Below are 16,565 nucleotides of genomic sequence, written 5' to 3'. Positions count from 1 at the left end.
ATTTTTCACCAACTTCACAATTTGTAGAAAGTGTCTTAGTTCCCTTATGTGAAAGTTTAAATTATTAAAAAGAAAAAGAAAAAAAAACCCTACAGGTATTTGTATACTTAGGACAAGTTTGATGAAGCCATACTCAACAATATCACTTCCCTCTCCACAAACTATGCATGCATTCTCTCTGGATAAAAATAATCATTGCCTCTTATTACAGTGTTGGAGCTCTTAATCTTTATAACAACTATTTATTTGTATTTCACTTATGAAGAAAGTGAGGGACAGACAGGCTGGTTAGTTATTGGGATTAGACATCTATCCTAGGCAATTGGCTCCGGGGTCTGTGCTCTTAGCCACCCTGCTGCCTTTCATTGGATTTACATACACTTTCCCTAGGATACACTTGCCACTCCCAGGCTACAGTGTCATACAGAATTCTAAAGATGTTTAGCCATTTCAGTGATTTTCAAGAGTCCTCAAGCCATTTGGCTCAGTCCCACATTTATTTTCCTGGCATCTATTTCCCCTTTCTCCTCAGTGCATTCCCAAAATTCAGTAACTAGGGAAAAAGGCATGACAGAAGATAAGTCTTGGAGGCACTATGGGACGGATGCGTCCCCAACCAGTCTGCATAATCTACCACCCACACCTTGTCTCATAGCAACAAAGTCAACCCCAACAGCCCCTTTGGGGATGGTCCTTACCTCTCTTCTCTCCCCTAAAAGTTCTCCAAGCAGGACAGGGTCAGGATTAGAGAAAGGTGTGTTGAAAAGAAAGACCTATAGATCAGAAATCTAGGCCAGAAGTGCCTGAGTAGACTGCAAGGGGTGATCTGTGAGTCAAGAAAGGAGAACGGCTTATGCTGCCAGTTGGGAGACTCAGACAGCAGCTGTCCAGAGTCTCTAGCATGAGATCAGGAGCAGCAAGTGAGGACAGGGATTTCACGGGCCCTTTCCTAAATAAAACTTCAAATAAGAACCCAGTTCTAAAATCTGCATCTCCGGGCTCCTCACACACCTGCAATGTGAGTCAAGTTTCCATGTACCCTTTTACTCCAACCATCCACGAAGGGCATAGGAATCTTACACCAACTCTTAGTCATCAGAACTTCCATTCCTCCTTAACAGGAAAATACATCTTCCCTTGCACACACGTAGATGTTCCAACAAAACATGTTGACATAGTTCTCCAATTGATAAGTATACCAGTATTGTTTTAATGTGAACTGGAAATAAATCTGTGACTTGAATTTTTTCATAATTGAAGTATAAAGTAGTTTAAATATAATATTTTCTTTTCTCTGTTTCCAGCCTCCAGATATGGGCTTTGAGACTGCGCTTGCCCCACAGCACACCTCTTTAGATGAAATTATCTTTTTTGCATACGTACCTGAGAACGAACCACAGGAAACGATCTACAGCAAGAAGTTCAACAATATACACTACGGAAAAGTGATACACTCTGGGTAGTGATTTGCATTTATTTAGATGGCATATTGGTTTCTAGAATCTACTTTTTAAATTTTTTGAAATAGGGTCTTGCTCTGTCATCCAGGCTGGAGTACAGTAGTGCGATGACAGCTCACTGCGGCCTCAACCTCCCAGACTCAAGCAATGCTCTGGCCCCAGCCTCCAGAATAGCTGGGACTGCAGGCACACACCACCACACCCGGCTAAGTTTTGTGCTTTTTGTAGAGATGGGGTTTCACCATGTTGCCCGGGCTGGTCTCAAACTCCTGAGCTCAAGGGATTCACCCACCTCAGCTTCCCAAACTGCTGAGGTTACAAGTGTGAGCCACTTCACCTGGCCAACAGAATCTAAATTTTGGACCTACTTTTTTGAATGATTTTCTTGGTCAAATAGAGTAAGTCTTTTTTTGACACCCCACAAGGCCAAATACATTTATAGACTCCAAGATGCCTTGCATGGTGCCCCAATTATAGAAACCTAGGACCATTTACATCAGCGCCATCAGGCCAAGCTATAAAATGTGTTTCTTGAGTATCAGAAATATTCTGGACTACATTGGATACTTGCTATCCACTGAGTTTACTCACATGACAATTCTTGTATATCCTAGAGACTAACACATTTAATGTAGTGGAGACTATCTTTTATGAAATATTGCATGGAACAATACACAGAATTCTCAGAAATGCTTACTTCTAAGGTATCAGTAAAAGTCAATAACCCTTCAAGGCCTAATAACTCTTATTCAGAATATGAATTCTGGCTAGGTGCCATGGCTCACACCTGTAATCCCAGCACTTTGGGAGGCCAAGGCCAGCAGATCAGTTGACGCCAGGAGTTGGAGACCAGCCTGACCAACGTGGTGAACCCCATCTCTACTAAAAATAAAAAAATTAGCCAGGTGTGGTGGCTCACATATGTGATGCCAGCTACTGGGAAGACTGAGGCACAATAGTTGCTTGAACGCAGGAGGCCGAGGTTGCAGCAAGCCAAGGATGCGCTACTGCACTCCAGCCTGAGTGAGAGAGTGAGACTCTGTCTCAAAAAAAGAATATGAATTATATAACCCCCAAATCTACCAACTAAAAAAGAAACAATTTCAACAATTTCAGATTACCAGAAACTCACTGCTATGGTCTAAATATCTGTTTTCCCCAAAAATTCATGTGGAAATCCTAACCCTCAAGGTGGTAGTATTAGGAGGTAGGGCCCTTGGTAGGTATCTAGGTCATGAAGACTCTGCCCTCATGAATGTAATTAGTGCCCTTATGAAAGAGACCCCAGAGAGCTAGCTAGGCCTTTCCACCACTGGAAGGACTGAAGGACAGAGCCAGCTAGGCCCTTCCATCATGGAAGGACACACATAGAAGACACCATCTATAAACCAGAAAGTGAACCCTCACCAGATACCAAATCTGCTGGCACCTTGATCTCAGACTTCCAGCCTCTAGGGCTGTCAGAAATAAATTTCTGCTGTTTATAGACTACCTGGTTTATGGTATTTTGTTATAGCAGCCCAGATAGACTAAGATATTCACCTTGTCTCAAAGTGGTGGGCTCTATTCTTACACCAGGTTGGAATCTGTATATTACATGTGTTTGGGGCTGTCAATACATATCTTGTCCCACAGCTAACAATACCTTGCACTGTGAGGCAGCTCACTCAGAAGTGGAGGTGAACATGGGAATTAGACCTACTATAACCAACATCAGCAATATTTTTTCTTATGAGGATTGTATAAATTTTGTCTCTAACAAAAGTGTCAGTAATCTCTAGAATTGTTTTTTGCTCTAGGTGGATCTTGTATGTGTGATGTTCCAAATCAGCTAGTTTGTGTTTATGTAGGTGTTTTTCTATAGAAAACCTACAGAATCACTTTTCAATCTTTTAATATTAATATGATTAATATTATACCAATGTTAATCTTAATTTGTTATATTCTAATTATTTTTAAAAGCATATGGTCATTCTCTTAAGAATCAGAATATTTAAAAACCAGAACAGCACAATCTGTGATAAGACTCAGTAACTTTGCTCTGTTTGCACAGAAACTAGGGAATGGGTATCTTCAAGGCAGGAAATACGAGCAAAGCCAGGGTCAGAGACCTGGATAGCAAGTGGAACTTCAACTAGGGAGGTGAGGAATTTGGGAACCCAGTGTTCTCAGGTCCGCAGGAGGCCAAAGGCAGTTATCTAGCTAGTCAGAACATAAGACAGAGTGAACCATTCACTCACTCCACCAATCAACATTTAACACTGACTACCAGCAAGGCACCGTGGTGGGTGCTGCAACAGAGTGGTGAGCATGACATTCAAGCATCTCAGTCCGTGAGCTTGTATTCTAGCCCCAGAAGCAGACAAGTATGTAATTACAGTTGACTAAGTCTACAAAAGGGGAGTATACAGCATTTAGAGAGTTTTTTCCTGGGGCTTGAGCCCTTGTTTGGAGAATCCTAGATTTCTCCTGGAATAACACCCAAGTTCCTTACTGGAACTCAAAAAGCCCCACTGACCGGGCTCCACTCTCTTGAGTGACCTCTTTGCTTTGTTCACTGCAGTGAAGTCACTCTGGTTTTCCTTTGGTTTCTGTAACACATCCTGCTCCTTTTGGCCTACAGGCCTTTGAGCATGCTGTTCCTCTTACTTGGAATCTTCCCCCAACCACCACTCTCTTCCTTCATCCTTGTTCTTCTGGTCTTTTCTTAGGCTTCAGAGTTTGGGTGAAAGAAGAGAGGTGAGGTAAAGGGACAAGAAGTCCTTCTGTTGGAGACTTCCAGAGTCTTTGGTTATAGGAAATGCTACCCTTGCCACTAGTGACAACTACCCCCGCCCTGCCAGCCCTTGGAATTCTATCACTGTGTTGGGGTCCCTTCACCCTTTCAGCAGTTCTTCTGGGCAGCATTTTTTTTTCTTTCCTGCCTCCCCTCCACCCCCACATGACCCTTCTCCCGCGGAGACAAGCATTGTCTTGGATTTTATGTTAACATCTTTTAAAGTTTTGCTTTAGAGCGTTAACACCAGTTTTATGAAATGTATGACTTGCCTTTTTCATATAACATCATGCTTTTGAAATTACTCCATATTGGTATGTGGTCTGTAATTCACTCACATGAATATGCTACAATTTATGTAGCTATTCTCCTATATTGTTTTGGAATCATGTCAAACTTTTCCTTCCTTCCTTCCTTCCTTCCTTCCTTCCTTCCTTTCTTTCTTTCTCTTTCCTTCTTTCAACAGGGTCTCCCTCTGTCACCCATGCTGGAGTGCAGTGGTGCAATAATGACTCACTGCAGCTTTGACCTCCCTGGCTCAAGTGATCTTCCTACATCAGCCTCCTGAGTATCTGGGACTACAGGCACACACATGCCACCATGCCCAGCCAGTTTTTTGGGGTTTTTGTTTTCTTTTTTTTTTTTTTTTTTTTTTTTGTAGAGATGGGGTTTTGCCATGTTGCCCAGGCTGGCCTTGAACTCCTGGGCTCAAGTCATCTGCCCACCTTGGCTGTCCAAAGTGCTAGGATTACAGGTGTGAGCGACCCTGCCCGGCTTTTCAATTTTACCTATGTAGAATTGATGTGTCTAGGGTGAAGTGGGAATCGAGTTTTTCCTTTTTTTTTTTCATGTGGGTAATCTATTGTCCATACAAGCCCCTCCTTTCCCCCACTGATCTGCAGCACTGCCCTGTGATATATCCTGGTCCCATATATGCATAGGTCTGCTCCTGTCCTCTCTCCTGTTTCACTGGTGTATTTGTCTTCTCCGTGACACACTGACTAAATGACTCTAATTATGAAACACGTGTGAATAACCCCCTCCCTCTGCCTTTTCTTGGCTTTTGGTCTTGCATTTATATGTTAGACTCAGCTTGTCAAGTTCCATTAAGGAAAATAAAAACCCCAAAACCTGGTAATGGAAATTACCTCTTGCAACCAAACTCTGCCTTATATTACTGTTAGATAGATCTTGGGTGGGAATTTCGTGCTCTTCCTCTAGCAGTAAGATAATTATTAGTTCTTGTAGAATTTTAGGACCAAGACAGTTTCCTGATTCTTCTTAAGGGATAGAAGTTATTATTTCCTCCTTCCCTCCTCTGCCACATATCTTTCCTTGGGCTCTGTGGGTGAGTGGACCCTTACTTCTTCTCTGACAGTAGATAAAAGTGTTTGCTTTGTAAGAAAAAGGATGAGGGAGGGAGGCAGGACTTCTGTACCAGCACCCTCCTGACACCCTCTAACCCTCAGCCACTGATCAGCTCTTCTGAGGCCTGTGTGCAAAAGTATCTAATGCCTAACCTTCTATGGTTTAAGGCTTTTACTTCCTATGAGAGAAGGTTCAGGGAAGTAGGTGATGCTTCAGGTCTGTTTCCTCCCAACCTCTGATCCCCACAAACTACCTGTACCACCAGTGGTGGCTGTCTCTGGTCTATGGTCCTGCCCCAGTCCTTTCCTTTGGGTAGAGCCTTCAAGGGAAGCCAGTGGAGTCTGCAAGTGAGTACAGACTCCCATTTGTCAGGTGCCCAAGCACTTCCAGACTCACATGCTAGCACATACCTGACCTTTGGCCCTTTTTTACAACTTCAGCTAACTCTTACTTGCTTGTGTTGAGGTCAGCACTGTTTCTCCTTCCCATGTTCTTCCACAGGTGACACTGTCCTGGTGTTCAATCTCTCCCTGGAATGACTTATTGCTCTGGGTTTCAGGTTAGTTGGTTATCTTGTGACCTTAGTTCGCTGACAAGCTAGACAAAAGTCATGACTTTGTACTTTATCTGCTTTTTGTTTTGTTTTCTTGTTCGAGAGCATCTTTCTGCATTTAAAGCAAAAGCAGAAGTCTTGTGATTGCCTTTTGTAGAGTAATCTTATATTTTTCAAATTTGCTAAATTCTTTTAATAATTCTAGTACTTTTTCTACATATTATCTTGGGTTTTGCAGTAGAGGCAAATTTTTAATTTTTTTTTAAGTTTCAATAGCTTTAAGGGTACAAGTGAATTTTGGTTACATGGGTGAATTGTGTAATGGTGAAGTCTGGATTTTTGGTGTACCCATCACCCAAGTAGTGTACATTGTACCAATAAGTAGTTTTTCCTCTCTCACCCCTCCCACCCTCCCTTCTTCTGAGCCTCCAATATCCACTATACCACTCTGTATGCCTTTGCATACCCATGGCTTATAAGTGAGAACATGCAGTGTTTGGATTTTCTGTTCCTAAGTTACTTCACTGAGGTTAATGGCCTTCAGTTCCATCCAAGTTGCTGCAAAAGGCATTATTTCATTATTTTGTATGGCTGAGTAATATTCCATGGTATATATATACCACATTTTTTTAATCCACTCATCAGTTTATGGCACTTGGGTTGACTCCATATCTTTGCAAATGTGAATTATGTTGCAATAAGCTACGTGTTCAGGTGTCTGTTTTTATATAATGACTTATTTTCCTTTGGGTAGATAACCAGTAGTGGGATTGCTGGATTGAATGGTAAATCTATTTTTAGTTCTTTGAGAAATTTCCATACTGTATAAATATTTTTAAATAGATAATCATATTACCTGCCAGTACAATTGATCCTTGAACAACATGGCTTTGAACTGTGCAGGTCCACTTATACATGGAATTTTTTCTGCCTCTGCCACCCCTGAGTCAGTAAGGCCTCCTCAGCCTACTCAAGAAGATGACTAGAATGAAGATCTTTATGATGATCCATTCCACTTAAGAAATAATAAATATATTTTCCCTTTCTTACGATTTTCTTAATAACATTTTTTCCCATAGCTTACTTTATCGTAAGAATACAGCATGTAAGACATATAACATACAAAGTATGTGTTAATCAACTGTTTATGTTATTGGTAAGACTTCCAGTCAACAACAGCCTACTTGTAGTTAAATTTGGGGGGAATTAAAAGTAATATGTGAATTTTCATCTGCACAGGAGGCTGGCATCCCTAACCTCTGCATTGTTCAAGGGTCAACTATAATTTTTTTTGTATTTTCCTTAACATTTCTTAGCATATTATAGCTTTTTCCTGTTATAGTGTCTGGGACCTCCAATACTTTGTTAAATACAAGATAATGGAATTATTGTTGTTTCTGACTCTCTCTCTCTCTCTATATATATATATCCATATCTATATATATAGATATATAGATATCTTATAGATATATAGATATATATAGATATATATATATCTATATATATCTATATATAGATAGATATATATCTTTATATATATATAAAGCATTTCATAGTTTTCTTAAACTCTTTATCATTTAAATAAATTTATCTATTTTTCTAGTTTAAGAGATTTAGACTTTGGGATTTTAATTATTATTTCTCCTGTATCTATTGAGCTTATCTATAGAATTTTTCCGTTTAACTTTTTATTTAATGTTGTAAATTCTATTGTGGATTTAATGTTGAACCAACCTTAAAGTCCTGGAATACACCTATCTTTGACATTGTGTATTATCTATTTACATACATTTCTGAACTCTGTTTGCTAATCTTTAGGATTTAAACATCTATGTTCTTGTGGAAAGTTTGCCTGTAATTTTTCTTTCTCATATTGTCCTTCTGTGGTTCTGTTAACAAGATTATACTAGCTTCATGGACAATTGTTTTATTATTATTATTATTATTATTTTCTGGAAGAGTTTAAGACCGGAATATTTTGTTCCTTGAAAATTTGTTTTTTGAAATTGTTTGAAACTTACTTTATGGCCTAGGACTAGGCCATTCATTATGGTCAATTTCAGTAAATATTTTGTATGGGAGGCAAAATTTTACATCTATCCTCTTAGGGTGTTTTGGCTGGGCCTGAGAATTAAACTGACATAAGACAGATTAACAGGAGAAAAGCATACACATTTATTTAATGTAAGTTTTATGTGACATAGGAGTCCTCCTAAAGAAATGAAGACCCCTGAAGAAGCAGTTAGAGTTGAACATGTATATACTAGGTTGAACAAAAAGCAGTAAATTGTGAAAATGTGACAAGGCAAGGGGGCTCGGGCTAGGGTAATTAACTGTGGAGAAGTGGCTAGGAAGATAAGGGTTGGTTTAACAAGGTCTATTTGTACAGATTTCTCTTGGCTTTGACTCCCCATCTCTACTAATAAAAACAATGTCCTTCTCCAGGTGCAAGGAGGACACCTTCCCCATGGGAGTTTTATCTCCTGCCTTTAGGTAGGTCAGAGTGTCCTTCCTGTGTTTGCTGGTGTGTATGTGTGTGTGTGTGTGTGTGTGTGTGTGTGTGTGTTTTAAGTGACTTTAACTCAATCAGTGGGCTAGAGCAGATGTTTTGGGGTGTTGTGTTCTGAATGCTCTCCTATTGCGTGCAGTATTAATATTTATTTGTTAGATTAATCCTGTTCCTTGTGACATTGCAATTTTCTGTATCCTTAGTGATTTTTTTTTCTGCTTGATCTGTCAATTATTGAGAGAGTTGTATTAAACTTTCCTAATGTGTATACTGGGTTTGTCCATTTTTTAATTATAGTTGTGTCAATTTACCTTGTATATTTTGAGATTGTTATTAGGTACATATACGTTTAGAATTGTTACATCTTCATGATCGGTTGAACATTTTGTTGGTATTTAGTGACTATTTTTATCATTATAATACTTTTTTGCATGACCGTGGCTTTTTATTATGCTTTTTTTTTTAACCATTTTAAAGTGTACCATTCTGTAGCATTAAATTCATTCACATTGTTGTACAACCATTATCACCATCCATCTCTAGAATTTCTCGTCTTCCCCAACTGAAACTTTGTACCCGTTAAATAATAATTCTTCATTTTCATCTCCCACTGGCAACCACCATTCTACTTTTTGTCTCTATGAATTTGACTACTCTAGGTACCTTCTGTAAGTGGAATCATATAGTATTTGTCCTTTAGTGACAGATTTATTTCACTTAGCATAATGTCTGCAAGGTTTATGCATGTTGTTGCATGTGACAGGATCTCCTTTCTTTTGAAAGCTGAGTGATATGCATATATATATTCCACATTTTGTTTTTCCATTCATCTATTGATGAACACTTGGGATGCTACCACCTGTTGGGTAGTTTAAATAATGATGCTATGTACCTGGGTATACAAATATTTGTTCGAGTCCCTGCTTTCTAGTCTTTTTAGCATATACCCAGAAGTAGAATTGCTGCATCATATAATTCTATGTTTAATATTTTGAGGAACCACTATACCACATTCCACAGCTGTACCATTTTACATTCCCACCAGTAATGTACACGTGTTCAGATTTCTCCGTATCCTGGCCAATGCTTGTTGTTTTCTCTGTTTTTTATCATAGCCATCTTTTTTTTTTGTTTTGTTTTGAGACGGAGTCTTGCTCTGTCGCCCAGGCTGGAGTGCTGTGGCCGGATCTCAGCTCACTGCAAGCTCCGCCTCCCGGGTTTACGCCATTCTCCTGCCTCAGCCTCCCGAGTAGCTGGGACTACAGGCGCCCGCCACCTCGCCCGTATCATAGCCATCTTAATGGGTATGAGATGGTATCTCACTGTGGTTTTGACTTCCATTTCCTTAATTATTCATGATGTGGCTCGTCTTTTCATGTGCTTATTGGCCATTCATGTGTCTTCTTTGTAGAAATGTCTATTCAAATCCTTCGCTCATTTTTAAATCAGGGGTTTTTTGTTATGAGTTTCAATGTTTTGTTTTTGTTTGTAGCTTTTTTTGTTATTGATACATGGCACCAGCCTTCTTTGAATAATATTTTTGTGGTATACTATTTCAATCCTTTAACTTTCACCTGCTTTGTATATCTGTCATAAAAGACATAAATGGATTTTGTGGTTTTAGCCAATTTAACAATTTCTGTCCTTTAGCTGGAGAGTTTCGTTTAACTACATTTATTATTTTTACTAATATATTTGTCTTCATTCCTACTATCTTCTTTTGTACTTTCTATTTGTCCCACTTTTTCTATGTTTCATTTTTGTCTTCTCTTCTTGCTTACCTTATTTTAAGGTTCTTTTTTCTCCTCTTTCCATTCTTTTCTTCTTCTACTTGATTAGGACTTCTACACTCTTTTATTTTGCTTTTCAGTGTTACCCAAGATTTTTACATGTGTGTTAACTTAAAAGTTTAAAGTTAATTAATAACTTTATCTCTTTCCCACTCCATCTGTAATCATTAAACTCTGGGTGTCTAGGCAGTATCCACCCTTTATATTTCTCAGGAATGAGTCCAATTCTGGTCCCTCTGTTCCTCAAACCTCAGAAGATGTATTACAGTTTCTAAGGTGGTCCCCTTGAAGAAATCCCTCTTGGCTTTTTTTTTGAGACGGAATTTTGCTCTTGTTGCCCAGGCTGGAATGCAATGGCACGATCTCGGCTCAGCAACCTCCACCTCCTGGGTTCAAGCGATTCTCCTGCCTCAGCCTCCTGAGTAACTGGGATTACAGGCATGCGCCAGCACTCCCGGCTAATTTTGTATTTTTAGTAGAGATGGGATTTCTCTATGTTGGTCAGGCTGGTCTCAAACTTCTGACCTCAGGTGATCTGCCCTCCTCGGCCTCCCAAAGTGCTGGGATTACAGGTGTGAGCCACCGCACCCGGCTGCCTCTTGGCTTTTTTGTGAGAGAGGCACTTATCTTTCTACATGTAGGGTTGCATGGAGATGAGAGGTGAGATGCACAACACACCATTACTACTTTCTTCTTTAAATTCTTCACCTCTCATTTATCTTAAATAATCTAACTTTTGTTTAGAATGTCACTCTGGCTATGATATGGAGAATGAGTTGGAGGGTAACAATTATGGATGCACTTAGGTCATTTAGAAGGCTTTTGCAGTAGCCTAGGCTAAAATTTTCGATGTTTTAGTCTAAGATATTGATGGTAGAAATTGAGGGGAATGAATGGACTGAGCGATACATGGGAACAGACTCACCAGGACAATGAAGTAGAGCAATTTTCATTACTTTACTTCATTGTCTGTCTCTGTGCCTTAAAAAAAACACAGCTGTTCTTGCCTTCTATTTACTGAATCCAGCTACATGTGATCTTATTATGGTGATGCTGTCTGAGATTCTTACACTGTGCTTAAGAGGACAGGTGCTTGAGGTAGACAGACTGTGAATGAGGAATCAGGCAGTATGGGAATGGCAAATGGTAGACTTGGAATTCAGAAGAGAGTCTGAAGAATAAGAATCAAGAACTAAAGTTAGATGATGGAAAAGAAGGGATTCTGAACATTATCAATGAATCTGAATCATGGAGGCCAAAAGGCTTGCAAAATCTCAACAAAGGTATAGGCTACCACCTACAATGAGATGTTAGGTACTGAATCAAAATCCTTTCACAGTAGGAGTTAATTAAATATACACAGATAAACGACACTATCTGATTGATAACAAGGGAAGTATAGTCATTGCACAAATGGTGAACTATTTGAGAAGGAAATTCTGTCATCTTATAACAAGGTCAGTTGTTCTTAAGAATCTTCACAAAATCTTTTATTTATTTTTTTATTTTTTTATTTTTTGAGACAAAGTTTCACTCTTGTTGCCCGGGCTGGAGTGCAATGGCATGGTCTCAGCTCACTGCAACCTCCGCCTCCTAGGTTCAAGCGATTCTCCTGCCTCAACTTCCCAAGTAGCTGGGATTACAGGCGCCTGCCACCACGCCCGACTAATTTTTTTGTATAGTTAGTAGAGACGGGGTTTCACCATGTTGACCAGGCTGGTCTTGAACTTCGGACTTCAGGTGATCCACCCACTTCAGCCTCCCAAAGTTTTGGGATTACAGGTGTGAGCCACCACGCCTGGCCCTGAATCTTCACAAAAATCTTAAAAGTGATGACTTAATGTCCATGTTTTTATTAAATCGCTCAGAAGGAATGTATCATCAACACACAAAGGTTTCAGTAAAGCTGTTCATTCAGTGAATATTTTAGTGCCTATTACATATCAAGTCTTGTGCTAGGCACTGGGAATATAGTGGTAAACAAGATAGACAAGGCTCTTCCCTGCATGGAGATGACATTCTAAAAACAGATACAGGTGATAAACAGGTAAACCAAAACAAATTCATATCTAGTATGTGCTTTGAAGAAAGTAAATATGGTGACAGAGGGAGTGAGAAGGGTAAGCAAAGACCCAAGAACAGAGAGCAAAGAGCCAATGAAAGAGCTTTCCAGGCTAAAGAAGTTGCATACAGTAAGGCAAGAAAAATTGGGATGTGTTTTTAGTAAGCATGAAGAAAGCCAGTACAGATGATGCACAGTGATGATGTGGTGGAAAGGCCAGCAAGGAGGTCGGCAAGTGCCAGATCATAGTCAGCATTATAGGCTGCAGGAAAAGTGTAAATTTTCTTCTTGGCGTCAGCAGAAACCATTGGAGAATTTTATTGGATTATTTTAAAATAATCAAATTTACATTTTTGAAAGGATCACTCTGACTGCTGTGAAAAGTGTGGGACAGGGTGTGAGTAGAAGCTGCTAAGCCCCTTAGAAAGTTATTGAAGTAATACAGGTGAGAGATGATGGTGCTGGAGCAGGTGCAGTTGAATGAAGACAGGATCTGATGATGCATTTGCCTGTTAGGGATATGAGCAAGAGAGTGATCAAAAATTGTCTAGGTTTGTGGTTTGTAGCTAGAAGGACAATACCACCATTTTCTGAGATGAAAAGTGCAGGTATCAGGCAGGGTAACTGAGAGTTCCACATTGGAAATGTTCAGTTTGAAATGTGTGTTTGGTGTCTAAGTGAAGATGTGAAGTTGGCAGTTAGACGTATGGATTCATAGCTCAGAAGAGACAGAGCAGAAACTTGGCATTTGGCAATTGTTCAGATACAGATGGGTGATTCTACCTGCAGAGGAGGATGTATGTAGAGAAGAAAAGCCCTGGGGCACTCCAGGAAGACAGACTGGGCTAAGAAGAAGACCCTAGCAAAGAAGGATGAAAAGGAGCAGCCAGTAAGGTAGAAAATACACAGGAAAATGTGGGGCCACATAAACCAAGAGAAGAGGGTGTTTCAGAAAGTATGGAGTGATCAATGATGCATGCTGCAAAGAGACTTGAGTAAAATAAGATTAAAGATGTGACTTTTGAATTTGGCACCATTCTAGGCTGTAGTAACCTTGATGAAAACAGTTTCATTGGCATGGAGTGGAAGGGATCGGCTGGGCTGGGGAAATGGCACAGGCATTGGAATGGGAGCTTAGAATGCATAGGTAGCTTAGTTTGGTGATATTTGTCTTTTTGCAGTATTTTCTCCACTCAACAGTTGTTCCTTTCCACCTCTAAAACTCACTGATTAATTCTCCATTGCCCAAATCCCCTTTCCTTCTCCTTTAAAGGCTGCTTTCTTTCCTCTTCTGGAACAGCAGTGCTTAATCACCCCCAAGTGCAATCCTAGGAAGAAGTGGGGAGACAGCTTTCATAATTAAGGTAGCTGCCTGACCACTGGCCATTGACTTCAGGTACAAAGAGGTTAACTTTTTAACATTAATTAATAAACTTTTAAAATTAATTACAGTTTTACGCAAAATTGAGCAGAAAATAGAGTTCCTATACACCTCTGTCCCATACACACACAAAACCTTCCCCACTATCCACATCCCACACCAAAGTGGTACATTTGTTACAGCTCATGAACCTACATTGACACATCATTTATCACCCAGAGTCCGTATCTACATTAGGGCTTACTCTTAGTGTTGCAAATTCAATGGGTTTGAACAAATGTATAATGACAAGTATTCATCATCATAATATCATACAGAAGAGTTTCACTGCCCTAAAAATTCTCTATGCTTTGCCTATTCATCCCTCTCTCCCCCTCATCCCTGGCAACCACCGATCTTTTTGCTGTCTCCATAATTTTGCCTTTTCCAGAATGTCATATAGTTTGAATCATACAGTATATAGCCTTTTCAGAGGCTTCTTTTACTTAGTAATATGCATCTAAATTTCCTCCATGTCTTTTCATGGCTTGATAGCTCATTTCTTTTTTAGTGCTGAATCATATAATATTCCATCATCTGAATATCCCACAGTTTATTTATTCATTTACCTACTGAAGAACATCTTGGTTGCTTTCAAGTTCTAGCAATTATAAATAAGCTTCTGTAAACACCTATTACAGGTTTTTGTATAGATGTAAGTTTTCAACTTATTTGGATAAATACCAAGGCATTTTGCTTGATCATACGCTAAGAGTATGTTTAGTTTTGTAAAAAATGATAGAACTGTCCTCCAGACTTTTTCATTTTCATTTCTATCAGCAATGAACGAGAGTTCCTATTATTCACATACTCACCAGTATTTGAGTTGTCAGTGTTTTGGATTTCTGCCATTCTAATAGGCGTGTGGTGGTATCTCATTGTTAATTTGCATTTACCTGATGACATATGCATTAGTCTGTTTTCACACTGCTATAAATACCTGAAACTGGTTAATTTATAAAGGAAAGAGGTTTAATTGACTCACAGTTCTGCATGGCTTGGGAGGCCATGGTGGAACACAAAGGGGAAGCAAGGCACATCTTACATGGTGGCAGGAGAAAGAGACAGTGCAGGGGAAACTGTCATTTTTAAAACCATCAGATCTCATGAGAACTCCCTCACTGTTATGAGAACAGCATGGGGAAAACCGCCCCCATGATCCAACCACCTCCCACGAGGTCCCTCCCTTGACACGTGGGGATTACAATTAAAGATGAGATTTGGGTAGCGACATTGGCCAAACCATATCAATATGTGATGTAGAACATTTTTTTGATATGCTTACCTGCCATATGCATATCTTCTTTGGTGAGGTATCTGTTAAGGTCTTTGGCCCATTTTTAAAATCAGGTTGTCTGCTTTCTTATTGTTGTATTATTAGAGTTTTTTGTATTGTAGGAGATCAGATTATGCCACCCCAGAACCATGCAGTGGTGTGTGCCTGTAGTTGCAGCTACTAGAGAGTCTGAGGCAGGAGGATCTCAGTTCAAGCCTAGCCTGGGCAACATAGTGAGACCTCCAATTTCCAAACAAAACAAAACAAAACAAAAACAAAGAGTATGCCACTTTGGCATTAAGATTATTTATGCTGAAGGCAATTAAGGAAAAACAGACACAAGAGGAACTCTTTGCCCCCTCCCACCAGGAAGGGCAGAATAATTCTTAATCACTGGAGATAACTCTAGACTATATAATTTTTTTTTTCTTTTTAGAGATAGATTCTCACTCTGTTACCCAGGTTGGAGTACAGTGGTGTAATCATAGCTCACTACAGCTTCGAACTCCTGGGCTCAAGCAGTCCTCCTGCTTCAGCTTCCCATGTAGCTGAGACTACAGGCATGGGCCACGACACCCAGCTAGTTTTTTGTGTTTTTTTTTTTTTTTTTTTAATTTTTAAATTTTTTTAGAGGCAAGATCTCACTATGTTGCGCCCAGGCTGGTCTCCAACTTCTGGCCTCAAGCAATCCTCCTGCCTCAGTCTTCCTTCCAGAGTAGCTGGGATTACAGGCACAAGCAATTCTACACTATTAATAAACCCAGAGACACAAAGAATTCACAGAAGAAACCTTGTCGAAACAACCCTTATCTTCCATTAGTTCCCTCCATTTATTTACCTTCCACAGTTTGCTCACCCTAAAAACCTAAACCCATTTTTCTTTGTCTTGTCACTTCTCTAAAAATGTATTGTTATTTGTTATGAAGCCCCATATTCTAACTACCTCTTTTAGTTACTCATCGCTGCTGTTTTTCCTGCATGTAAGTACAATGTACACGTTAATAAATTCCCCCTGTTTTTCTTTTGTTACTCTATATTTGTCAGGATAATTGTCAGGTTTCAGTTACAGAACCAAAGAGAATAGAGGAAAAAGAGGTTTCTTCTCCCCTCCCCTACAGTTTATTTTGGATAACAGTCCTTTATATATCTTTTGAAAATATTTTCTCCTAGTATGTGGCTTGTCTTCTAATTCTCTTGACAGGACATTTCACAGAGCATAAGTTTGTAATTTTAGTAGGGTACCAATTACTAATGAGAGCTACATGCAAACCATAGCATGTATTTTTTTTTTTTTTTTTTTTTTTGAGACAGAGTCTCGCGCTGTGTCACCCAGGCTGGAGTGCAGTGGCGC

The 16,565-nt window shown here is 39.6% G+C and overlaps 1 protein-coding gene across 1 annotated transcript in view; it reads left to right on the top strand.

Annotated features, from left to right (window-relative positions):
* The window catches only part of CATSPERB (cation channel sperm associated auxiliary subunit beta), a 153,492-nt gene that overhangs the window by 92,345 nt on the left and 44,582 nt on the right, over positions 1–16,565 (top strand). Inside the window, exon 17 of the mRNA XM_025392882.1 lies at positions 1,305–1,459. Coding sequence (XP_025248667.1) covers positions 1,305–1,459 — 155 coding nt within the window. The remainder of the gene's footprint in view (positions 1–1,304; positions 1,460–16,565) is intronic.

This window comes from Theropithecus gelada, chromosome 7b (genome assembly GCF_003255815.1).
Source record: "Theropithecus gelada isolate Dixy chromosome 7b, Tgel_1.0, whole genome shotgun sequence".
Lineage (NCBI taxonomy): Eukaryota > Metazoa > Chordata > Mammalia > Primates > Cercopithecidae > Theropithecus > Theropithecus gelada.
Note: the sequence above shows the minus strand (reverse complement) of the source record. Positions and strands in the feature narration are given on the sequence as shown.